The 27,151-nt window shown below is 41.0% G+C and overlaps 1 protein-coding gene and 1 non-coding gene across 2 annotated transcripts in view; one reads left to right on the forward strand and one right to left on the reverse strand.

Moving 5' to 3' along the window:
* Positions 1-27,151, reverse strand: part of SYTL5 (synaptotagmin like 5) — a 112,942-nt gene that overhangs the window by 12,813 nt on the left and 72,978 nt on the right. The window contains exons 6-12 of the mRNA XM_068962907.1: positions 25,157-25,298; positions 19,797-19,926; positions 17,561-17,667; positions 14,984-15,076; positions 9,520-9,698; positions 7,511-7,610; positions 5,817-5,978 (exon numbers count right to left, since the gene is read on the reverse strand). Coding sequence (XP_068819008.1) covers positions 5,817-5,978; positions 7,511-7,610; positions 9,520-9,698; positions 14,984-15,076; positions 17,561-17,667; positions 19,797-19,926; positions 25,157-25,298 — 913 coding nt within the window. The remainder of the gene's footprint in view (positions 1-5,816; positions 5,979-7,510; positions 7,611-9,519; positions 9,699-14,983; positions 15,077-17,560; positions 17,668-19,796; positions 19,927-25,156; positions 25,299-27,151) is intronic.
* TRNAE-UUC (transfer RNA glutamic acid (anticodon UUC)) lies at positions 9,189-9,260 on the forward strand. Its single transcript has one exon. It is a non-coding gene; the product is annotated as a tRNA-Glu (tRNA).

A 27,151-nucleotide genomic window follows, 5' to 3' on the forward strand; every position in this document is an offset into this window, starting at 1 on the left:
AGAAAACTTGAAAATGAATACACATTTAAGTTAAAATAAGTGATTAATAAACGCATTGGAAATTCCATAAGGAATGCAATTGGAAAACATTGTATGTGTTTGACTTCTATGACTTTGTCCATGAACTGACCTATAATTATTGGTCCTGATTTCTTGAAGAAGGCTTCTACCATATAGCAAGCTCGGTGTCACACAAACCATTACAGTCGCTCCGAATACAAGTACAGTATATTCCCTACTGAATGAGTTAAGTTCCAAGAGAGTGCATTTGTAAATCCAGTTTGTTCATAAGTCCAACAAAGTTAGCTTAGGTACCCAACTTTATATGTAATGCCAGAGACTTGAATTAACTTGCGTGATTGGACATGCGAATGCACTTTCGCATCTTCAAAAGCTCACAACTCGAAGGTTCGTATGTAGGGGACCTACTATAAAAGACACTACTCTGGGGGACTTCCCTGGTGGTCCAGTGGTTAAGAATTCACCTTTCAATGCAGGGGAGGCAGGTTCAATTCCTGAACAGAGAAGTAAGATCCCACATGCCTTGGGCAACTAAGTCCTTAGGCTTCAACTAGAGAAGCCAGTGGGAGAAGGCAGTGGCACCCCACTCCAGTACTCTTGCCTGGAAAATCTCATGGATGGAGGAGCCTGGTGGGCTGCAGTCCATGGGGTCGCTAAGAGTCGGACATGACTGAGCAACTTCACTTTCACTTTTCACTTTCACACATTGGAGAAGGAAATGGCAACCCACTCCAGTGTTCCTGCCTGGAGAATCCCAGGAACGGCAGAGCCTGGTGGGCTGCTGTCTATGGGGTCGCACAGAGGCGGACACGACTGACGCGACTTAGCAGCAACAGCAGAGAAGCCAGGGCACTGCAACTGCTGAGCCTGCTCGCTCTAGAGCCTGAGCTCCACGACAAGAGAAGCCCACAGGCTGAAACTTAGAAGCTCCCATGCTGCAATGAAGATCCAGTGCAGCCAAAAAAATAAAAACTACTGTGGGAAGAGAGAGTAATCCAGACTGGGATAACAAGGGGGCCCTTGTCTGGTTCTTACAGGATGGCAGACATGAGGACACATGAAGATAGGAGGGTGGGGGAAGATTAGCCTGGGTTAAGAACAGAGGAGCCTGGCTGGCCACAGGCCATAGGGCTACCAAGAGTCGGACAGGACTGAAGTGACTTAACACGTAAGCAGCAAAGTAGGATGAGTGGAGTTCAGTGGGGATTGTGTAGAATGTGTCTGAGCACTGGTTGGGAGGTGTGCTCAGATGTGTGTGTACAGGGAGGAAGCAGCAAGGAAGATGAAAACAAGGTGTCTACTCTGGTGTCTAAGACACAGATTTCTATTATAGTGTTTTATTAGGATGGGCAGTAGGGTAGCTGAACTGTGAAGTGAGGAGAGGCTCGCCAGGGTTACAAGGTCAGGCCAAGTTTCAGGGAGAGTAACCCTTGCTCAGTTCCACGAGGGAGCTGTGAAGACAAGACAGATCACACCTTGGAGTGCTCCTGATCGAAGCAAAGATGCTAGGGTGTTTATACTCCTTCACCCATCAGTTATTGACCAGGGGTCTGCCCTCAACTCCCACAAGACTGAAATACCCAGGCTATTCTGGCTTTTGACATCCACATTCCAAGCCCACTCCAGCAGCCTGAGGATGCCTATCGTACGAAGATTGGCAGGTACTGGCTGGCAGGAGGGACAGCTGAGGGGAGCCATGTATGAACAAAAATGAGGATACAGGTAAAGCACTGACATACTCCTCTGCTCCAGAAAACTGGGCCATACCAAGTGAGCGCTGAGTGCCAGGGTGAGGGTTAGGATTTACTCAAACAATATCCAGAGTCAATAGGGAAACAGTGAAGGAATCTGACTCAGCAGGGGTGGGGAATAATCTGATAATGCCCATTATCTTTTGCTTTTTGAAGAGACAGGGATCCACTGCCAATCAGAGTAGGAAGCAGAGTTCCCAGCACATTTACAGGGCTAAGGTGGGTTCATCTACTCTGGACACAAGTCTGTCCAAAATACCACATAAAGAGAGCCCTTTAGCTAGGCAATGACTCTACAGGATCTCCTGCACATTGACCCTGCCTGAAGGTGGGACAGAGAAGGCTTCCTCGGAAAACCACTTAAGCTTGCTGTTGACATTCAAAGGTCCTTTTTATAATAGCACCTTCTGGGAATACAAGAAAGGCAATTTACACTGACAAGCTCTTCTTGTCTTTCAGTAAGATAATGAATTACAGCTAATAAACCATCCCACATCACGCTGTAAATTGGGAGTTATACCGTGACACTACTTTACAGTAAGTATATCTGGCATCTTGAGTTCTTTCTTTGTCTGCACCAGCCTCCTGATGGGAAGACATAGCAAAATCAAAGGTAGGTGTCCAGGGACTTTTCACCAACAGATAGTCGATAAGCAATAAGGCACTCTGTCTTTCCCGTCTTCCCACTGCCAAAGGATGTCCGCCTTTCTGAATGTTTAAGGAATATTATTTCTGATCCTCTGTTACCAAGGAAATTGGTCCCTGTAGCTCACCCTTCAGCTCCTCAGCTGGATAATCTATGAGAAACATCAAGTGTCTGGGGCGGCTCATGCTAGAGCTATAGTTGACGAAGTGGCTACTGCATTGAAATGACTGAGGAGGGAGATGGAGAATCAAGTTTGGAAGGCATGGTACCTAAGCAAGTCTGAATAACTTGCAGCCTTTCCTCTATACATGTCAGAGAACGCTTGGGAGGAAAAGATGATGTGGATTAGACACTAATTTAGACTGTGTTCCTAGGAGATGGTAAAGAATCCACCTGACACTGCAGGAGACGTGGATTCAATCTCTGGATCAGGAAGATCCCCTGGAGAAGGGAATGGCTACCCACTCCAATATGCTTGCCTGGAGAATCCTACAGACAGAGGAGCCCAGTGGGCTATAGTCCATGGAGTCACAAAGAGTCAGACGTGACTGAGCGACTAACACCTGGCTATTCAACTTCTTGCCAGAAACCAACGCTGAGATGAGGATTCTTTTGCAAGTGACCTGTTAAGGAAAGGCTCCCAGGCCAGGCCAGGAAAAGGGTTGGGGAGATAGGTTGGGGAAGAGGAGGAAGCCAGACGAGGGCTTCTGATCCAGCAGGAGAGCTCTGGAGGGTAAATAACGCCTCAGAGCTTTTCCCTCTCTCAGTAATGGAACTGAGCTTTCAGACTCCACCATCTATCAGTTATTGGTGAAGACTTGCCTTGTGGCAGGAGGGACAGAAGCTCCTAGGAATCTCTGATTCTCTGCCTATATGGGGAAAATCTACAATAGCCTGAGGACAGTCTTCTAAAAACAGAGTCAGGTAGAGGCTGCTGCTGCTGCTGCTGCTAAGTCGCTTCAGTCGTGTCCGACTCTGTGCAACCCCATAGACAGCAGCCCAAAAGGCTCCACCGTCCCTGGGATTCTCTAGGCAAGAACACTGGAGTGGGTTGCCATTTCCTTCTCCAGTGCATGAAAGTGAAAAGTGAAAGGGAAGTCGCTCAGTCGTGTCTGACTCTTAGCGACCCCATGGGCTGCAGCCTACCAGGCTCCTCCGTCCATGGGATTTTCCAGGCAAGAGTACTGGAGTGGGGTGCCATTGCCTTCTCTGCAGTTGGAGGCAAAATTCACAACAGACATGGTTAAAGGAATCCAAGGGGTTCTGGCAGAGGATCACAGGAGTTCCACTGACATTAAACACCATCAGAATGTTTCCACCTCAGGCAGCCTCAGAGAGATGTTTCTCACTTGTAATTAAAAAAAAAAAAAATCAAACCACTCAATGTCAATGTGAAGGTGATTACCATGGAAAGCTGCTGGCCCCTAAGCAAAATTAATGCCTAAGAGAGTATTGATATCATCTCAGAGCAAATCCTCCAACCATTTCCAAGACACTAACTTCCAAAACAGCTCCTCTGTGCTCTTCTGTTACATTTCTGATGGACAAGCTAATTTCATGGACTTAGAAGCATGTTACTTGTCCTTCATCAGTGTCACATATCACATGATGTACTGGACATTTTCTATGATTCTTTGATACTCACTCATTATACACAAAAGGAAGCAAGTGCCAGAAGATTTAAATCAACTTAATTGCTATCCTTTATGGTGAGGCTTTTCATTCAAATCACAGAACTTTAACGCTGTAGTGACCAAATATTTCTCATATTTATTAATAATGTCAGAGAAATGTTACTCTATTGTGGACTTATTTGTTGTTAACATTGTACTTCCTCTCTCTACCATATTTATGTGAGTCATGGGAGTGAGGTTGTTTTCTGTTTGAGGATCCCTATTTCATTGTCAATTTTACCCAGAGCCAAAGTAAACCTCCTAAAGGTTGTCCATGAGTTACTTATACCAAGTTTTTGAGGTCAACACTTATAAAATCCATCAGAAAGTTGTATTTAACTTCTGAGTCTCAAGTTCCTCATATAAAATGGGGATAACAATGCTTAGTGGTGGTTGTAACCATGAGATGTGAACAATGTTACTACTCATGATGATGAACAAATGCTATTATTGATGATCGGTGTTTGTTTTTGCTGTCTAGCACACACTCACCATTTTTGTTTTTTAGTATTACTGTACCTGGATTTCTCTGGGGGTGATACCATCTTCAGGACCAGTTTTATGTTCTGATAGTCTTAAACTCCTCAATGTATCTCCCCTCTCTGGCTGCAATGATTAGCTAAGGATGGGCAAATATTGTAATGAGAATTAGGAACCAGGTCCAGGATGTTGGCTTGACTATTGGAGGAGGAACTCTTTCCTGTCCTGGACAGTGTGAGGCAAGGATGAGAGGTTTGCAGCTGCTGTGGTGTTCAAGAGAAGCAGACCTGGGATTAGTGAGGGGAGGCCCACAATGGATGAAGTCTGCAGGTGAAGCCAATACAGGGAAGAGAGATCGAGACACTCCAGGGCCTTGCTAAGATCTGAGCTTCTGGGATCAAGCCATGCTTGATCATCTCTGGTCAATAATTTCCTTTCATTTTTTGAGTAGTGTGAGCTGGGGTTTCTGTCAATTGCAATATAAGGATTCCAACGTAACAAACACGGCCTAGCATTTATCGAGAAGCTTACAACGTGCCTGACACTGCAAGTATCACAAGGCAGGCTTCTTCAAACCTCACAGCATCCCTAAAACTGATGTCCAATTCTTACATCACCAATGAGAACACCAAGGCCTGGGAACTTAAGTAAATTCCCCAAGGTTACACAGAGAGTCGTGAAGCCAGGATTGAACTCAGGAAGTCTGATCTGAGTCCACTATCTTAACCATCATGTTCTTTTTTCCCTTCTCTATATAAAGAACAATCTTTGGTTACATAAGTGGGACCTTTATCCCATCTCACTTTTGACTTCAAAAATTACTGTAGAGATACCAGCTGCATAGAGTGACTCCCAGGCACTGTTGGTTTAGTTTAGAACATACTATAGTAGCATTTAATTTCTAGTACCAGCCTTGAAAAAAATTTTTTTGACCTAATACGATCATATAATGTATTCTTTTGTTTATCCATGGTGACTATTGAATACTGACTATATTTTTAGCAGGTCAAATTAATAAGAAATTTGATTATGCAAGATTATGGTTTGCATTTTACAGACAGTCTATCTCAAAGAAGGATTTCCAAAAAAGTGTATTTACATTTATTATATCATTCCAAAATAAGCTGCACTAATCTTTTCGGATTATCACTTGACAGCTAGAGGTCTTCAGATTCTTTAGGCCTCTGACATCAGTTTTGCTCATTCTCTGTGTAAGTGTTTGACTCATCTGGAAGCATTTCCTACCTTGGGTTGAAGCACAAACCACTCATCACTTGGATTTTCAAAGTTCCATGAGTCAAAAGGAATCTCCACCTCCCCCAGGAAGCTATTCCGTCCAAATCGATCATAATGCCAGACTGAGAGCTGCAGAGTTTTTGTTTCCAGCTGGGCAAGGCTGATGGTGTACTGCAAAACCAGATTTACAACATCACACTCCATATCCATTTCTAGGACAGGGTGAAATTTACTTCTACCGGCTTCCAGATCATATGCAGTAGTAATACAAACAAAACAAACCCAAGAGAAAAACACTTCATTTTTATTCGTTTCTGCTACAAGTCAGGTTCTATTCCATAAACTCATTTGCGTGAGACCTAGCACTGAAAGATCTATTGACAAGCTTTTCATGGGGTTTGATAAACTTCAGATATTATATAAAAAGTGTGAGGTGATGAAGCTTGTCCCCTTTTCAGCTTTACTTGCTTTTTACTTGCCTAATTATTTTGTCAACAACTACTTTGTAAGTGCAAGGTTTAATGTATCAAGTCTATAATTTCTCTGTCTTATTTATAACAATAAGACCCAAATCCAGGAAAGTTTGACAGTGAGAAACTTGCAAATGTCAAACTTCATAAAGTTCAGCCTAAGTGCAGGGGTGCAATCGATATACACATAGATTGAGCAGAAAGAAAATATTGCTGGCATGGTTTTCCCTTTTCCAGCAGAACATTATCTGGGGCCACATACCCACACCCCCTGAAAATCTCCTGATGGTCCTCCGCAAATACCACCTCAGACACGCTTCAGACTGACTGATTCCTCATCTTGGATTCGCATCATCCTTGCTGTTTCTGGAATGATTCACCTTGGCCCTGCTTCCCGGATCTGCCACGTCATTCTTTTTATCTGTTCTGCTTCGGCTCATCTTTGCTATCCTGTCATGGCTGCTGGATTCACCCTCTGCATATATTCATTCCTTTTCACTTTGATCTGTCTTGATACTGGCTCTTGCTTTCACATATGACCCTGCTGACGTATGCCCCCACTCGCCAACTTCCTCCTGTGCTGGACTCCATGACTCCATCATTCTGGCTTCAACATCCCCATCCCCTTGGAACTTTCTTACCAGGCCAACTGTGTCCAGGGTGAGGGAAGAGGTTACATGGAGGCCCATGGGAAAAAGTAATGTCTCTAGTATTGGGGCCTGGGTTATAGCTTATGTAGGCCACTGTCTCTGAGATTTTTCAAATCTAGCCCTGTATCTCCACTGTTCATTAACCACATGGATAAATTTGGCCAAATTCTGAAACCCTAACAAGAACCAGCACACTTTAATGCTGCGTTAGCAGAACAGTGAGTATGTATAGAGCGACCTGCTAAGTTAGGGCCAAAACTTTGACAAACTTATTTTACAGGGAACTAGAAAAAAAAATTGTTTTCCCAAGGGTGAAACATACTATTGGACAAGAGCTATTGATACCAAGTCAGATGTAATTTTCCTGGATCATCTCTACTTCCAGTGCAATCTTCGGAGCAGCAGAGAAACAGACTAAGAGTGGTTTACATTGCTTTCTTTTCCAGAAACAGAAAGCCAACTGATTCACATTCTACTTTTCTAAAATACATATAAGCCTTGACATGCAAATCCTTTACAGTTACATCTAAACCAATGAGGTAAATCAAGCCATTAAAGTTACCATGAAAGAGTATTGATTTACCTTTAGGGTTTCATTGAATTCTGGATTGGTGCCTGTTCTTATTTTGGTCTTGCGCTTATTATTTCTGGACTTGTCGGGAAGAAGGTATGACTTGACATAACTGTATAGGATTAAAAAAAATGAAAGTCATCCTTGGGAAACATCTACTTTGAGAGAAATGCTCAGGGACTTCAGTGAATAAAAGGAGTAAAAGAAACAGGCTAGTCAGTATAAGAGACAGAACCAAAGAGAATGTGGTTTACATACCAGGACATTTTGAAATATAACTCTGGCCCTTCAATAAGAGAGAAGTTGTTAATTCTTGTGGTAGAGAGAGTAGGTTCCAGAGTCAAGCCAGCTGGGTTTGAATTACTCCAGGCGTCAATGGTTTGGGGGAACTCAAGAGCTTACTTAATCTCTCTGTATCCCAGTTTCATCATCTGCAAACCTGGGATGATGACTTAGGGGATGATCAGGATCAAATGAGCTGACATATACAAGGAGCTAATATATTATACTATTGAATAAGTATAATCTATTATTATGATCAGTGTTCTTGATCATAGAGGTAATTTTCCTCTCCATTCAGATGTCCGGACTTCTGATGAGTGGAGTCAATGAGTGAATAAAGAAAATTGGTGAAAAAGAGGACATTAAAATTAACAACCTGAAGTCACAATAGCAATTCTCCCCAATACCTGCCCTTGAGCAGTCCCAGGAGCAGGGCATCATGGCAGACTCAGAAATGCACAAGACGTACAAGACTGAAATGTCAAAGATGCTACCAGACTCCTGAAGTCCACCTACTGTGGCTTTAGATGATCCCTTTGAGACTGATGATACCAATCCTGAAGCTCTCTGATATTTAGCTAAGGAGGTAACCGGACCAATCTATTTGTCTACTCGTTTGTTTTGGAAACAGATTTGCTGAGCTATGTATCAAACGTAGGTTATCTATTATGTAGAAAAAGGGTAAACAGTGGGTCTGAGACTGCTCTCATTCGAAATATCTGTTTATAAGTTTGGCTCTTGGCTAGTATGCAGAACCTGGGTTTCAGGAGGATTTTCATCACTCCAGGAACAGAAATAAGTGGCTCACTGTGCCAAAAATATTTGTGGAAATAGTATAGCTCCTGCTGAACACCTGCTTTCATGTAGGAGACTGGGATTTTGGTATGTGACCAGTTGACTCTCTCAATGAGCTTCCCTGGTAGACAACACTCCCCAAGTGTTTTCACCACTTGTGGCTGGAGGACTTAAGCACATCCTGTGTGACTCCATTGGGAGAGGTTCTTGGACGCTTAAGCCTTGATTCTCTTGATCTTTGCCACATATGCCTTTTCCCTGTACTGATTATGACTGTGTGTGGAGACCTGTGAATCCTCAGAGTGACTCACCAAACTGGCAGTGGTCCTGGGAAGCCCTGAGTTTTACCTTCCCATGGTCTTACCTGCCCTCCCAGGCTGATTCTGGAAATCCCAAGAGCCTTATAATTGCCCTTTCAGGTTGTTCAATTGGGCAAACAGCTTGGTAATTTTTTCTGGAGGGTTTCCCAGAGCAAAAATTAACAGGATACTCTCATACAGCCTGGGGTATGCCAACGTGTCAGCCTTGTATGACAAAGAGCTGCCTCTATGTGGACTACAAATCTGTGAGTCCTGAATCATGCTGAGTCATAGCTTCTTTAAAATCTTAGAGTTCCCTGGTGGTCTAGTGGTGAGGATTTGCTACTTTCAATGCCATGGCCTGGGTTCAATCCCTGGCCAGGGAAATGAGATCCCACAAGCCATAATGTGCAGCCAAAAAAAAATTTTTTTTAATAAAATAAGACTCAGGTAACTACAAATGTGACCATTATACATGCATGTCAGAGAATATTTAGAGGTGGCAGAGGAAGAAAGTGATGATCAACCTTCTGATTCTAGATGAATGCTAAAAGGCTTCTGAAAAAGAAACACACAGGCTGACAAATACACGTAATTCACATGGGCAGTGACTGAAACAGTCTGAGGAACATGCTATGTGCTTACGCATCTGTCCTCTGTTTCTTTTCATCTCCTATGGCCAGATTTCTGCAGTTCTTGACAAAAATGTAGAGCCCGCCAGTTTCATAGCTGTAGCTGATGTGCAAAAGGATTTCCCCGCTGACCTTCACGTTGCCATAGTCTCCTGTCTCACTGTAAACACTCATCATGCTGTTCAGGCTGGTCTGGAATCAACAAGATGAAAAGAGGCATCCCAGGTTATGCTAGTGATCTCTCCACAGAAGCTACCTCCCACCATTTAATTACAATTCCCATTGTTTACACGAGCAGGGAAGCTTACTGTGAAGGAAGAAAGCAAAAGATGGCTTGTTTTTCTGGTGTTGCATAAAATCCAAGCCTGAGAAAGGACAAAGTCTAGGACCATTAGTTAGGAAGGAAGGACACTCACTGATAGGGGATACATTGCCTTTTTGGGTTAGTGAATAGCCTTTGTTTATTCACTTCTTCTAATGAATAGCATTTCCCATTCCATCTCCTCTCCCCATCCCTGTAGCTTTCTCCTCTTTCACTGGGAGACTCAAGGTCAGTCTACTTCAAGGTCTAGAATGCATTGATCAGGACAAAGAAACAAATACCCATATTTCTGTGCAAGGATAAGCTACAAGCTTCTCTCTCTGATACCTACATAGACTATTCCATCCCATAAGTCTCTGAGAAGCCATACTATAACCCAGCAGGACCCTATGGGGCCTTCCCAATGTAGCCCCTCCCCTTTATCCTCTACTTTATTGCCTCTGAAGTACCTTCAGTTCAGTTCAGTCGCTCAGTCGTGTCGGACTCTTTGCGACACCATGAACTGCAGCACGCCAGGCCTCCCTGTCCTTCACCAACTCCCAGAGTTCACTCAAACTCATGTCCATAGAGTCGGTGATGCCATCCAGCCATCACATCCTCTGTCGTTCCCTTCTCCTCCTGCCCCCAATCCCTCCCAGCATCAAGGTCTTTTCCAATGAATCAACTCTTCGCATGAGGTGGCCAAAGTATTGGAATTTCAGCTTCAGCATCAGTCCTTCCAATGAACACCCAGGACTGATCTCCTTTAGAATGGACTGGTTGGATCTCCTTGCAGTCCAAGGAACTCTCAAGAGTCTTCTCTAACACCACAGTTCAAAAGCATCAATTCTTCGGTGCTCAGCTTTCTTTATAGTCCAACTCTCACATCCATACATGACCACAGGTAAAACCATAGCCTTGACTAGACGGACCTTGAAGTATGTAGATAATATTAATAGAATCTGATGCACATTTCCTGAGTTGTTTTACAGATGCTAAAACCCTCATCAAATGGAAGAAATTAACGATTTGATGACCATGAGCACATAGCCCTCAGACCTTCTGTAGCCTAAGGACTGATTATCATCAACTAATCAAAGAACTGTGCACAAGCTGATCACATGCTCTGAGACCTGCGACCCTCACCTGGTCTTTAGAAATGCTTTGCTCAAACCCTTCAGGAAGTTTGAGGGGTTTCAAGCACCAGTCATCCATCCTCAACATTTACACGATAAACACTGCGCTTTGCTTCACCACAACCTGGTGTCAGTAGATTGCCTTTACTGTACCGAGACAACCAGACCCAAGATTGGTTCTGTAACATAACTGCATCTTCCAAAAGGGCACGCCACGAGAACATCACTGCCCACAGCTGTCAGGACTCCCCTGACCAGCTGTGAGGCCACAGGGTTAGTAACTAATATGACCATGGCTTTCTACACATCTATAAAATAGCAACTCACAAACAGAACACTAAACAAGAAAATAATACACCAACCAATAAATAAAATTAAAATGCAAAAAGAAACCCTGTCCAAATGTGCCAGAATGAATGAAAGTTCTGATGGGACACTAATAACAAGAGATGCATTTTAAATTAAATGTAACAAAATTATTCTGTAGTGCCAGCAACATGAACTCTGTGTCTTAGCAACACGACTGTCACAAAAAACCACCTGGAAGGCGTTCAGGAGTGATCTAGGCATTTCAAAAGCCTTGTCTATGAACAACTGGGAAGTAAAGACTATGGTGAGTGCAAAGAGAGGTTAGACCTCATACCTTGTATATATTTTTTTGTTTATATATAAAACAAAAGCCATTACCTTCCTCCAATTGCCCAAAGTAGAGACTGATACAAAAACAGTGGGTGATATGGCCAGTCTCTTTTTCAAGCTTAAATCAAGGGCAAGAGCAAACCAAGGATTCCATAATAATTTGGAAATTAAAACTTAAAGAGCCGGTGAGTGACCTAAGTCATCAATTCTGTTCCTGAAACCAAGCATCAGAATTTTCATGATAGCAGGTGTCTTTGCAAACTTTAATTGCCTACTGGTCACTTGGGGGGTCTCATTAAAATGAAGGTTCTGATCCACACAGTCCCAGGTGGAGTCTGAGATTCTGTCTTCTTCCTTTTTTTTTTTTTTTTTTTTAAAGATTTGTTTATTTATTTTTTGGCTGTGGTGGGTCTTTGTTGCTGCACTCAGGGTTTCTCTAGTTGCAACAAGCAGAGGCTGCTCTCTCTAGTGGCGTTGTGCAGGGCTTCTCATCGCGGTAGCTTCACTTGTTGCAAAGCTCAGGCTCTAGGGCACTCAGGCTTCAGAAGTTGTGGCTCCTGGTCTCCAGACTGCAGGCTCCATAGTAGTGGTGCAAGGGCTTAGTTGCTCTGCAGCATGTGGAATCTTCCCGGATCAGGGATTGAACCGGTGTCCCTTGCATTGCAAGGTCAAGTGTTAACCACTGGACCACCAGGGAAGCCTTGCATTTCTGCTTTTCTAATAAACTCCTAGGTCCACAGTTCCCAAACTGTGTGTTAAGGCATCCCAGAGCACCAGCCCCAACTCACAAGGGGCACTGCAGGATATTTTAAAATTCCCAGGGAAACAACAGTGACAACTATTAGACACCATGCAAACTACTAACAGTAGTTCACAGTGTTAACGTTCAATCCTACTTTCTTCTTTTTAATAAAGTCCTATCCATGTGAACCTGAGTTTTAGGCAGTAACTATGACAAAAAACATGTACTGCACAAAAATCCATGAGCAAAAGGAAATGAAAATGCTGCTGCCAACTCATGTAGTCCCCATCAGGCCCACACATCACCTCAGGGGCTATTTAAGAATGGAAAGAGTCAGACACGATGGAGGGAGACTGAAGAATGGAATAAAAATATTATTTTTTCAAATGGTTACTGTGCATTATATTTTCAAATGGCTACTAAGTTGTTAAGATACCCGTGCTTATTTTTTTCCCAAGCTAACTATTTAACTGGGCTAGGTGGCTCAGATGGTAAAGTGTCTGCCTGCAATGTGGGAGGCCCAGGTTCGATCCCTGGGTTGGGAAGATCCCCTGGAGAAGGAAGTGGCAACCCACCCCAGTACTCTTGCCTGGAAAATTCCATGGACTGAGGAGCCTGGTAGGCTACAATCCATGGGGTCGCAAAGAGTCGGATATGACTGAGCAACTTCACTTTCACCTGGCCTAGCAGTGCTATGAAATTACCACTGAGACACTAGGGGTTCTGTAAACTGACACCTTTTATAGTCTCTGACCCAGGTCACTCAATATTGCTGGTCAACAGACCATGCTTTGAGTTTCAGGGGCTTTAAGAATAAGCCCCAAACCCCTAATGTCAAGTCTGGCTCATAGAAATTATTGGCAGTGCCAAAACATTGTGAAATAAAGTTTATATTTTATGGCAAAGCTTGAAAAATTTAAACATTCTTTTTTCACTGAACCACATGGCTTGCATGATCTTAATTCCCTGACCAACCTGGGCCCTCAGCAATGAAAGCGCAGAGTCCTAACCCCTGGACTACCAGAGAATTCCCCAAGAAAAATTTGAACGTGAAAAAGTTCATCTGCCCTTTGGCCTTCTTGCTTGACTTCTATGGGCAGAACAGTTCTCGGAGCTTTCTGAGATGCTGTTCCCAGGTTATAATCTTCAATACAGTGCCAATAGAATTTCCCATTTCTTTCTTAGATCGGCTGATTATTTTTTTGTTGTTGTTGACAACAAAGCAAAAGATTTCCAGATTTTTAGTCTGAGGACCTCTGCACCATACCTCACTGACCCCTTGGGTCACTGACTTATATTTATACCACATCCTTCTGTAGCCACTCCTTCAAAGAGGGTCCTGTTAAAGGATGAGATCGGTACATAGAAAATTCAGTTTAAGAACCCACTATTGCAGAAGCTTGGAAGAAACTGAAGAAGTTACAAGAATTTTACTACTAACCAAACTCTATGCTTTTAACCAAGCCAATGCTGTGATTTAAACAGAGATGTTGATGTATGGCAAAACCAATACAATATTGTAAAGTAATTAACCTCCAATTAAAATAAATAAATTTATATTAAAAATAAATAAACAGAGATGTTTATTCTAAGGGGCTTCCCTGGTGGCTCAGATGTTAAAGAATCTACCTGCAATGCAGGAGACCCAGATTGGATCCCTGGGTTGGGAAGATACCCTGGAGAAGGGAATGGCTACCCACTCTGGTATTCTTGCCTGGAGAATCCCATGAAAAGTGCCTTGTTCATGTAAACCATTCTGGACCATGTATCTTTCCTCTAGTCCACAGATTCTAATGTTTAAAAAATGTGTTTTCTTTGGAATACCTGGATTCTGATTATATTATTTACCTTTTAAAAGAGGATTGCTGGTTAATGATACATGAGTCAGAAAGACTGGGAGAATTGCCTAGCTAATGACATTTCCTGTACCATGAAATCCATGAAGTACAATTGAAAAAAAGAAAAAGGAAAGGTTGAACACTCACAGTGTCTGAGTCAGCATCAGGCACACTTAGGTAGGTCCATTTCCTGTCAGAGCCTGCTTGAGAATTCTTTAAGGAAGTCGCCCAAAGGTCAAAAGAGAAAAGCGCATTAGTGCAACAGATGGAAATAAAAGACACCAAAAGACTTGGAGGCATACAGATAGATAAAAAGACACAGGGACACCTAAAGCCTTCTCAAAGAAGGGTTCAAACACCAAAGTAAGATGGGATGTTATTCTGTAGGAGTGGGAAGTTATGGACTTGATGTACGAATAGGAAAGAAAGTTGCTTGGCTATGTGTTTAAGGAAAGTGAGGAAAGTGACTGGTGGTAGCAAGGAGGACATCTGAGGAACTGAGAGAATGGCAGCAGGGAAATTTACCAGCTGAGAACTGAGATAATTCAGAGGGTTCAGTTGATGAGAGCCTGAACTAGGGAAGGATGAGGTTTTAAAACATGGTAGGGAGAGGTTTTTTTAAAGTAGGAATCAGGAGCCTTAGGAAAAGCCCCCACAAAATTTGAATGAAAGGTACTCTGTGGACAAAAGGCAAGCAGGAGATTATAATAACTTTTAATTCATGATCCTGTGTCTTCCAAGAACTTGATTCTCTTCTTTAGAAATGCAAAGAAAACCAACAAGAGAAAGAATATTCCAGTGAATGCTCAAGAATTGCTTACTGTTGACAGGCCACTTGCTAGACTGTGGGTATTTGAAGAAAACCGGGAGGACACTAAGTCATCAATGCCATCTTCCATCTCTTCTAAGGAATCCTAAGGAAGGACGGGGGAAAATAAAATCAGTGGCTTGGTGTCTTTCCTAGAAAGTCTTTTCACTTACAAAAAACACTTTAAAAAATATTATAATTGACTTATGATTGCTTTATGACATTGGTTTTATTTCTGTCATACATCAAAATGAATTAACCATAGGTATACATATGTCCCCTCCCTCTTGAATCTCCCTCCCACCTCCCGCCCATTCCCACTCCTCTAGGTTATCACAGAGCCCTATTTTGAGTTCCCTGAGTTATACAGCAAATTCCCATTGGCTATCTATTTTACCTATGTTAGTGTATATGTATCCATGCTATTGTCTCCATTCATCTCACCCTCTCCTCTTCTCCCTGTCCATAAGCCTATTATTCATGTCTGTGTCTCCACTGTGGCTCTGTGAACAGATTCGTCAGTACCATCCTTCTAGATTTCAAATATATGCGTTAATATACGATATTTGAAAACGCTTTTCTTAAATACTTGAAATATCAGATACAAATATCTAGGAAAAACTCTATTCCTAGGTTTTGCTCTTTTGTTCTCCATTCAACCTGAATTACAACCATCTGAAGATTGGGGTCCCCTTCCTAGCGATGCTTGCTTTATGGAAAGAACATGAAATGTGGAATCACACAGACCTGGGCGTTCAATTCCTCCTTCTCTGCTCACTAAAGTAATTTACTTTGAGCAAAGTACTTATTTTTTAATTTAAAAAGTTGAGGTGCATTTGTGTGTGTGTTTATGTGTGTATGCACATTAACACATGCCTGTGTATGTCTATACTGTTAAGACACGGAAATGTATCTTGAAAATCTCGCCAATAGAATAGACTATTTTACATATTGGTTTCTTATCCAAAATTCCAGATTCTACTTTTCTTTCCCCACTTTTCATCTCCTGGTTATTTAAATAATACATTTTTATAGTAAAAATATCAAGTAATATAGATTAAAAAACTTGTATCTCCACTCACATATTAATAATTAAATTTCAATAATCTTTGATGGATGAACAGGGAACACAGATAAATGGATTATATCATGCATACTATTTTCTTTCTTTCTTTCTTTCTTTTTTAATTAAGGACACCTTTCTTTTTTGTTTCTCCTCTCTTCCCTGGTCCTCCTTCTTACCCTCGGTGAAGCTAGTATTATGCATCATATTCGAATTACATTCTCTTTTTAAAAAGTTTTCCGCATCTATTGATGTAGTTTTTATTTTCTCCTTTAATATAGTGAAGGGGCTTCCCTGGTGGCTCAGACGGTAAAGCGTCTGCCTGCAATATGGGAGACCCTGGTTCAATCCCTGGGTCAGAAAGATCCCCTGGAGAAGGAAATGGCAATCCACTCTAGCACTCTTGCCTGGAAAATCCCATGGATGGAGGAGCCTGATAGGCTACAATCCATGGGGTCGCAAAGAGTCGGACTCGACTGAGTGACTTCACTTTCACTTTAATGTAGTGAAATATTAATTATGTAAAAGATATTCTTATAGAGATGAATTCTTCTATTCAAACCTAGAATAAAACTTGCTTATTGCAATATTTTTGATTCACTGCTAGGTTTGTGTATATATTCAAGTTTTCTGTATATATTTATAAATTAATTTACCTTGTAGTTTTCTTTTTTTAAACTATTTTAAAAATCAAGTTTGAGTATTCAGGTTATATAAAATGGCTTCATATCATGAATTTGAAGATTTTCAGAAGATTTTCTATGATCAGTAATAGTTTAATAACATTGGAATTATCTGTTCTTTAAAGGCTGAATACCAAGTAAGCTTTGAAACCATTTGCTCTCATTGCCCACCACTACCGCTGCCCTTTTGTGGTGGATTTAAAAATACTTTGTAGTTTTCTATTACTATAGTAAATAACATTGAGTGTTAGAACTAAGTTTCCTGGTTTGTGTCAGAAAAATTGTAATAATGTCATTTAACATTTGTCTTATCTTTCATCCAAGGAGTTCAATTGGATTATAGCTATTGTAGAAAGAGGAATTTCAGAATATTAGAACCTTCACAATATTTTAATTCAACGTTCTCATTTCATGAATGACTTTACCTTAAACATTAAATTTCACATAAGTTAGTCTCAATTGAGAAGATAGTTTAGGGGGATAACATGAGATGTAGAAATGTTCATATAAAACATATAGTCAGATAAGTCTAGTAATGTTGGATTTAGGAAATGTTAGGATTCCTTACATTTTCTGGGTTTAGATTAAGTGACATGCTTTTAACAAGGAACTGAAATCCCCAACAGTTGTTTTCTTAGCGATACTCGTCACTCATTAACCTGATCACCTGTTACCTTTTCTAAATCATATTTGTTTTTATATGTTAGTTGTGAAGACTAATAGGAAGAAATGATTGTATATCCTCACTTCACTCTCAAATCATCCTCCCCAAAAGTGGACAGGTTTGGAATAAGCCTGTGCCCTTTCTTCATGACCATTAGACACTCTTCCATATCCAACTTACCAAGTCTTTGTCCAAAGCCCCAGGGACAGATTTGCTCCTTATGCTTATAGTATCCTCTAAGTCTTCTGTAAATGACCCACTCAAATCTAACTCAGATTGACTCCGGTCTGCAGGAAGGAAAGGGGAAGAAAGGAATCATCTTGTTTTGTTAGAAGGGTTCACTTCTCACTGCAAATGTTTCATTGTTATTCCAATTCTTTCTAGGGATAAGGCATAGATAGTGTCATGAAAACAATAGTCAGAAACTTCATACTGTTTATGCTAACATGCTACCATTTATTAACAGTATTTTGAAATTTTCTTGGACTGACTTACCAACACTGATCTGTACATTTCTCCTTTGAGCATAGGAAGGCAAATGTTCTACTACTATAACATGATCAATTTGTAAGCTATTTAAGAATTTTGTTGTGCTCAAAAACCTTGGCAAACTCTCAAAGAATGGGCCATTAAGCTTAGAAAAAAATAAAACATTAAGTATTCCTTATTTATTAGAGAATCTATTGTCTATTCCATGGAGAGGAGCCTGGTGGGCTACAGCCCATGGGATCGCAGAGAGTCAGACATGACTGGGCATGCACACATACATTGTGCTTTTGTATTTGACATAAAATGCAATGAAATGATACAAGTTCTTTTCACACAAAAATGGAGTAGCTATAGGGAAATTGAAAGGAACTTCTATTTCTTTGCACACCAGAACATTCTTTCATCAGCAGAATTTCTTGCTTTTAAACATATAAAGAAAAATGCAAAACTCAGTAATGCTGTGGATAGCTTATCAACAGTTTATTTCCATAAAAGACTTCTATGTCAAAACCCTGCTGAGAGAGAATACTTGCTTATAAATGAGAAAGACTGAAGAGAGCAACTGATTAAGACTGAAATGATAAATGAAATAGCACAGAACTGCTTAGCATAGCACCAGACACAGAGTATGTACTCAATCCACAGGAGCTACTGAGTACTATTAAGAGGAGAAATGAAGGGGCTTCTCAAATGGCTCAGCAGTAAAGAAGCTGCCTGCCAATGCAGGAGACACAGAAGACATGGGTTCAGTCCCTGGATCGAGAAGATCCTCTGGAGGAGGAAATGGCAACCCACTCCAATATTCTTGCCTGGGAAATCCCATGGACAGAGGAGCCTGGCCAGCTAGAGCCCATGAGGTTGCAAAGAGTCGGATACAACTGAACAACTAAGTATGAGCATGAGTAGTAGAAATACGCTCCATGAGGTTGGCTTCTAGGCTAGTTTAAAATTATTCATTGAACTAGAGAACCAGTTTTCTAGTCCTAAACAAAATGCAGTAATAACCATGCACATTTAGCCAACTCTTTGGGAGCGACTTGTCTTGGAGAGACACCTCCAACTCAGCACAGAGAATCCAGCTTTAGGCTTTATGTTAGGATTAGCATTAGATAACTGATTTCTTCCTTCTGGGGGTCTTGTCATGATTTCAAATCTACACAGGGGACATAAAGTTCCTAATTATAACATATGTCTCTGAAGAGTTTCCTTATTCAAAGGTAATAAAATTAGACCATAAAATAATATTTGTTTCACAGGGGTTGTTGTGATGCTAAAGTGAAACAATATTTTTGAAGGGATCATACAAATGAGAGGGGTTATTAATAATCCCTTAATGCTGCTTGCAAAGAAGGCCTTATTTAAACCATGGAATAATGATTCATCTGTCTAGATACAGGGCACTTCTGACCGATGTGTCAGTGGAACTGCCATTTCCTTGAATTCTGGGCAAGTGTCTTTATCTTTCATATTAAATGAAACAATCATATTTCCTGAACTCCTCTACTGACTTCTCGGCTCTGTCACTCAGTCATGTCTGGTTCTTTAAGACCCCATGGACTGTAGCCCACCAGGCTCCTCTGTCCAGGGGATTTCCCAGCCAAGAGTACTGGAGTGGATTGCCATTTCCTCCTCTAGGGATCGAACCCGTGTCTCCTGCCTTGGCAAGCAGATTCTTCACCATTGCACTATCTGGGAAGCCCCATGACTGTATACTCTTATCAAATTCAAAATTCACAGATTTTTCAAGGGGCTCAAGTTATCACATGGGTCCATGTTTCAACAGTTCTTACAGAGTGGGCCGAATACCATGGGTCAAAGAGTGGATGATTATTTTCAAAGGCATGAAAAATACATTTAAGGCCCCACAAGGCAGTCAGTTTCACCTGATTTAGTCATTTTCACAACAGAGCAGTCAGGTTGGAAATACCTGAGGAGAGGGAGGCCCGGGACACTGCTATGGATGGTGTGCTGGAAGGTTTTCGGCGATGAGTCTTTGTGAGGTCCTCAGAGGTGCTTTCAATGGCAGCCAAATCGGTGAAATTTTCAAAACCACGTTCCTTCTCACAAAGTAGAAATGGAAATATACATATAATATTGACTGTAACTGACTTCCAAATACTTCCATCTACCAGTATAACCATATCTATCTTACTCTTCAAGAGGAGCCAGTTGACACCTAGAGAGCCCTCAACAGAAGTCCATAAGTCTAAAACTTACTATCAATACTCTCAAAAATACCTACCAAGAGTTTTTTTAACTAGCACAAAAGGTGTCTGAAATAATTAAATTAGTGAATATTATAAGGTTATCAGTAAAGATGGTGTAAGAACCTCCAAACTTACATGAACTATGTATAAGAATACAGCAAGATTTACACCCGCAGCGTAGTACTCAGGGTTAGAACTCTTGCTTCCACGTTTGTCCTCATTCTCCACACCCTCTCTCTTCAACCATGCCTCACTTTCACCACGTCTCACTTAACATAAAAGCATGCCACCTTCCCCATCTCATAGGCTGGATGATCAGAATATGGTTGCTTACATCGTTATTTAAGGTTTTCATTATTTTATTAAATCTATTTATCTGGCTGTGTTGGGTCTTAATGGTGGCAACACAGGATCTTCAATATGGCACTCGGGCTCTCTAGTTGCGGTGTGTGGGCTTAGTTGCCACACTGCATGCAGAATGTTAGTTCCCAGACCAGGGATCAAACCCTCATTACCTGCAATGGAAGGTGTATTCGTAACCCCTGGACCACCCAGGAAGCCCTCCTACATCATTATTGCAATAAAATTTCATGTAAGGCACTTATTAATGTTCATACAAGGATAAAGAATGGAGACTTCCCTGCTTATAGAAATAGGTTTTTTTCTTTTTTAAATTGGGTATCTACTTGCTTATAGATGCTTGTTCATGTAGTGGTATTCAGTCTAACATTTTATGTTTTCTCTTTTTTAAATTCTTTTATTGAAGTATAGTTGGCTTACAATGTTGTGAAAATCTCTGCTATACAGCAAAGTGACTCAGTTACACAATATATACATTCTTATTTACATTCTTTTCTATTATGGTTTATCACAGGATAGTGCACATAGTTACCTATGCTATATAGTAGGATCTTCTTGTTTATCCATTCTAAATGTAATAGCTTGCATCAACCAACCCCAAATTTCTAGTCCATTCCTTTCCCTCCCCTGTGACAATCACAGGTCTGTTCTCTGCAAGTCTGTTTCTGTTTCGCAAATAAGTTCATTTGTGCCATGTTTTAGATTTCACATATAAGTGATATCACATGGTATTAATCTAACATCACATAGTATGATGAATGGCATTATTTTGTTCTTTTTATGGCTGAGTAATATTCCACTGTATATACATATCACATCTTCTTTATTCATTCATCTGTTCATGGACATATGGGTCGTTTTCAGGTTTTGCCTATTGTGAACGGTGCTGCTATGAACATAGGGTGCATATATCTTTTTCAATTATAGTTTTATCTGGGTATATTCCCAGGAGTGGGATTGCTGGATCATATAGTAATTCTATTTTCAGTTTTCTGAGGAACCTCTATTTTCCAGTGACTGCACCAACTTACATTCCCACCAACAGTGACACTTAATTTCATTATAAAGGAAAATTCTGTCCCAACTTTGCCTGTGCCCACAGGGGCTTGACAATTGCATTGTTCCAAGTTCACTTAAGTATTAAACTAATTTTGCACTTCTGAGAACTGGACTAAGGTTAAGTGGCCATGCAAATGACACCATGATGTGATATGATTGAACCTAAAAGAGACTCTTCAGTTACCCCTTCCAAAAACAATCAAAAGCTGTCTTTAAATGTCCTAGAGAAAGGAATCCCCTTCTTGGTGCCCTACATTTATCCCATAACTTAGACATTGAGGCAATGTTAATGGACTCACTCCAGAAAGATAGAAATGCAAATCAAAGCAACTCCAATATAGACTGCATTTGGTCTTTGAGTATTTGCCAACACATACTACCTGTAACAGGAGGAATATAAGTCCTAACTTTTCTAATTGCCACCCATTCAGAAAGGTGGTCACACATGGATTCCTCCAATGAAGCAAGACCAACTTCCTTAGCAGCAATTAACAGTGACAGTAAATTTTCCAACTGGCACCCTGGGAATAACATTAATATTGAGCACTAATAGGCCAATTAATATTGCACACTATGTAACACATACCCTGGAGATTCACGATGTGAGGCCCAAAATTAGTAAGTTATATCATAGCAGAGCACAGGTTAGAGACTTTCATGTTCTAAGAATTTTCCATTTTAAAAAGGTACTTCTCACATGCTAAAGCAGACAAGAACACTGAAGCAAAGAGATGCTGAGAAGTGGGAGAAATTGTTAATTTGATCATCATGTAACTCTATATGGGTCTTCTATTCATCATGAAAGAGCAAATATGCTTCATAAAGTACTGTGCTGCACTAAGTTTATCTGACAGAACATATTTCTCTTTGTGCCTCTTTTTCTTTTAGAAAAGACTAGTTACATCAGTTAGAATGCAAGCATGAGATTAGCACAAGCACCATATGTGTGTGTTAATTGCTCAGTTGTGTCCAACTATGTGACCCCATGGACTGTAGCCCGCCAGGCTCCTCTGTCGATGGGATTTCCCAAGCAAGAATACTGGAGTGGGTTGCCATGCCCTTCTCCAGGGGATCTTCCCAAATCAGGAAACATGGAACCTGGGTCTCCTGCATTGCAGGTGGATTCATTACCATCTGAGCCTAATATATATATATATCAATACATATGTCTACTCATTCAATCATAGGAAATTTTTGTTGGGGAATATCTAGGGCTTCCCTCATGGCTCAGATAGTAAAGAATCTGCCTGCAATGTGGGAGACCTGGGTTCGATCCCTGGGTTGGACAGATCCCATGGAGAAGGGCATGGCAACCCTCCTCAGTACTCTTATCTGGAGAATCCCCATGGACAGAGGAGCCTGGCGGGCTTCAGTCCATGGGGTCACAAACAGTCAGACATGACTGAGCCACTAAGCACAGAGCAGGTATTGTTTAATAAAGAAGTATTCATATATTTGTAGCAACTTGGATGCACTGAGAGATTATCACAGTAAGTCAGAGTGACAAATCTAAAATATGACAAACGAACCTGTCTACAAAACAGAATGGTACACACAGAGAACATACTTGTGGTTGCCAAGAGAGAGGGTTTGGGGGGAGGGATGGAGTTGGAGACTGGGGTTAGCAGATGTAAGCCATTATATGTGGAATGGATAAACAAGAAGTCAGTCTCTTATGATAAAGCACAATGGAAAAGAATGTAAAAAAAAAGAATGCATATATGTGTATAATTGAATCACTGCTGTACAGCAGAAAGCAACAACATTGTAAACCAATTGCAATTTAATGGTTTAAAGTTCTTAAAATTAAAAAAAAATATTCATCTAAAGGCTGTAGATATGAGGGGATTGCACATGAGAAGGAAGCTCCCTCCTTACCCCCTACCTCCAGTGATGGTACTTAGGGAGATAAGCCTTGTTTTGAGAACAAACTTGACTAACTTACTAATTATTGGACTGACAGTCTGCTGATTCCCACTAGCAGAGCTGTACCAGCTGTTAACATTTTTTTAATACTTCTGGATCAGTTGGTGAGCAGGGCAACTCCCAGTCCACCCCTTCTTCCTGTGCTCCTGTCCTCCACAACCCTAGTTCTCCTCACAATCCAGGTCACTGCATGGCCTGGGAGGGCCCTCAGGATGCTGCCCAATCTTGCACCAGGGTCTGTTCTGATGGCTCAGTGCCCCTGACATACCAGTTTCTAAATATTGTGAATGCCATCCCTTTTCAGGCTGCCAGAGAAGTGAGTACAGTCACCAACTGTGCATGCACTTTTCTGGCTACTGAAAAACACTGTTTGTGGAGCTAAGTATAAACACTGATGAAATTTTAAATAGGCTTTTTATCTTATCAATAAGTTTAATTTAGACTAAAACTGTTTAAATACACTTATTATTATTATTCTTTATTCTGTCTGAATGCCTTTGGACTCTTCATCAAAAATATTTGTAGAATCTTGTCATTCACAGTCTCCACATCTATCTTCGTGTTCCAAAGCCCAGCAACACCTCCTGCAGTAATACCCTGGCCTCCTTCCTAACTGGCCTTCTGGCTTCCACTCTTGTTCCCAATAGGCTCTTCTCAGCATAGTCCTCAGTTTCAGCATAAACAGAAGCCAGATCATGTCACTAGTCTGATGGAAATTCTCCAACTGCTGCCATCTTCTCCAGAGTAAATGCCAAAGTGCACACAGTCCACATGGCTCATCTGGCCCTACTTCCCCTCTGAACTCATTTTCTCGTATCCCTCCTTTGTTCACTCATAACAGCCATACAGGGCTCCCTGTTCTTCCTTGAACACACCACATATGCTCCCACCTTAGGGTCTTGGCACTGGCTGCTCCTTCAGGGGCACTAAAGATCTTTCAGACTCTGGTGAAGCAAGGGCACTGACTATGCAGATGGTGGTCCTTGATTTAAGTGATTGCAATATAAAGTGATTCCAACAGCCTTCCCATAATGTATTTACTGAACATCAGTGCTATCCCAGCATGGATGACAACTTTGCAAGAGATGCTTGCAAGCCTTATTCTTTCACTTCTTTCAAGTCTTTGTTTGACCAGGGGTTGGCATAGAGAAAGCCCTCATTAAATATTGGCTGAATCAAAGAATTGTAGTTTGTACGTAAAGATATAATATGTGAGTTATCTATATGGAGTTTCCTGCTTAATCAAACAACCTAGTAGATGTTCATTCACTCAAAAGAACAGCTTACACACACAACACACACAATGCAATTTAAATTTCTGTTATGTGCCGACTCTTTAACAGATGTATTGAAAAGAAAATGATAAAAATATTTTAAGAGTCTACCTTTCCTAATTTAAATCTGTTGGCAACATTTTAGGACAGTCAAGTTCTTGACAAATAAAGTGGATGATCAAAATCAGAGTGCTAAACATGATTTATATTTTACTGAAACCATGTAGCCATTGAAACCCCCATCAAACAAATTCCACCTCTGAAACCGCCCTTTCCTTCACACTTGAGGCCTCCTGCCATGAGCTATGGATGTAGGAGGTTCAGTTCTGAGCAAGAAGCATCTATTACCGTTAAACAAGACCAACAACAGGCTCTCAGATTCAGAGAGCTGAAGGCTAGCCATGCCTCGGTGGTGAGGCTGAGTCCCAGATGGAGCTGTTCCTTCACATCTGTGAACTTACTCGACTGCTGACTGAGGTCACGCTGCGGGTGCTGGGGGCCGGTGACCTCGGAGTGCCTGGGGTCATGCCATTGCTCCGGACACTCTTCGGAGTTCCAGGACCAGCTTCTGGCTCATTGAAATCTGATGAACCAGTGCTTCCCCTAAATGAGAAAAAACATTCTGACTTTAAAATGGAATGGAGCAGTGACCAAAGACATAGTCAGGGAAAACTCCCCAGAAAACAGTGGCAACACGTGGACCACCTGAGGTACACCTTCAGGGGCTCATGAGGTTCAACGCCATTTGTCTGACTCCAGCGTCTTCGTAATTGAACTTACCTCTCCAACTATTTTCCCCACTGCTCAGCAGTACTCTTCTAGCCAGCCCAGGTTGCCAACTATTTTTTCAACTCACCACGCTTGCTTGTGCTCCTGCTTCCAATTCTAAGGTTTTTGCTCACATTCTCCCCACCTGATAAGCCTTATTTGTCATTCTCAGTTTATCCAAATCCTCCCATCCTTCAAGGGCCAACTGAAGTCCAGCCTCCCTGACTGTGCCTTCTCTGTCCATCACAGGCCTTGCCAACCTCGGCTCTACTCAATTCCTGGTGACTTACAGTCTTTCCCAGACGGTGTAGAAGTTGCCCACATAATGTCTTCTTTGGCTGCTTAAAAGATATGTGGGCCTTGGGACCTCTTTCAACATGAGCTCCTCGGGGACGGAGCTGATGACACACTTACCATGACACCTCCAGCACCTTCACAATATCTTGGTGCAAAGGACGCACTCAGTACATATTTAATCAAAGATTGGCAATTATATTTTATTTCTCAGTGTTTTAGTGACTGACTCATGGAGCACATTTAATAAATGAAGGCTAAAAATAATGACATTTTTGTAAGTGAGTTTGATTCACTTTTATGTTTGCTAAAATGGATTCAATTCCATTCAGCAATGATTCATGAAAAAAAAAAAAAAAAACAGTTCCTGCCTGGAGGTGATCGCAATTTTCTTATTAAATGGAGTTTCATAAATAAATAAGTGTTGACAAATTAGAGTTTGAGGGAAGTGTTTGTCCTTTCATTCTTTGCCATCAGTGAACACAAAATATGCTCAGTAGTAAAATGTAAGCCCTTGTGAATTTCACTCAGTTACTATTTTAATAATTTATAAGTGCACCTGTAATAACAAAATCTTCTTATTAAAGCACAACAGTGACAGTTTAGACAGATTAGAGCTCACAGTTGAGCCAACTGGAGGAGAGACTTATAGGAATAAAGGAAGGGCATATTTTAAAGAGAATGATGGCACATGGGTCATTAATAGAAGAAAAATCTGACAGAAGAATTAGCAATAAACATTGGAGCTGTTAATCACAGCTTCTAACTTTTTTCAAGGCTCTGCACCAGAGAAGCCACCAGAATAAAATATGCCCTGATTGATACAACCAGCCACCACAACTATTGAGATTTATGCAAACAGCAGCTGCATTTACTGAGTATTGTCTAGGTGTTCGACAGTCTCCATTCCACAACATTCTTTTTTTTTTTTTTCTTAAAAAATAAAAAGGTATAAACATTCATATTTTACAGATGAAGAAACTGAGGCTTAGAGAGGTTAGGCACTTATTCCACACATGCAGAATTTGTATTAATAACATACAGAGTTAGTATTAACATATGATAAAGTCAGAATAAAAACAGAATTATATGCTTATCCAAAGACAGCATTCAAGCTCATGTTAGTTCTTCAAATTGTTTATGCATCATTTTGCCAATCAAATTGTTATAACCAGGCAGGTTCTACATGGATAGAATGTAGAAGAGGAATGCTATTAAGGAGAAGATAATTAAAGGATTGAGAGAGCTGGGAGTTAGTTTCTTAGAATTTGATTAAGTGAGCTCAGAAAATTTTTTTGGTAGCAGTCCTTCAATACTACACAGAGACAGTCCCTGACAGGTTCTTTCTAGAACTGGTGGTTTGAATAAATTATAGTACTATGGACTTTGCTCAC

This window comes from Capricornis sumatraensis, chromosome X (genome assembly GCF_032405125.1).
Source record: "Capricornis sumatraensis isolate serow.1 chromosome X, serow.2, whole genome shotgun sequence".
Classification (NCBI taxonomy): Eukaryota; Metazoa; Chordata; class Mammalia; order Artiodactyla; family Bovidae; genus Capricornis; species Capricornis sumatraensis.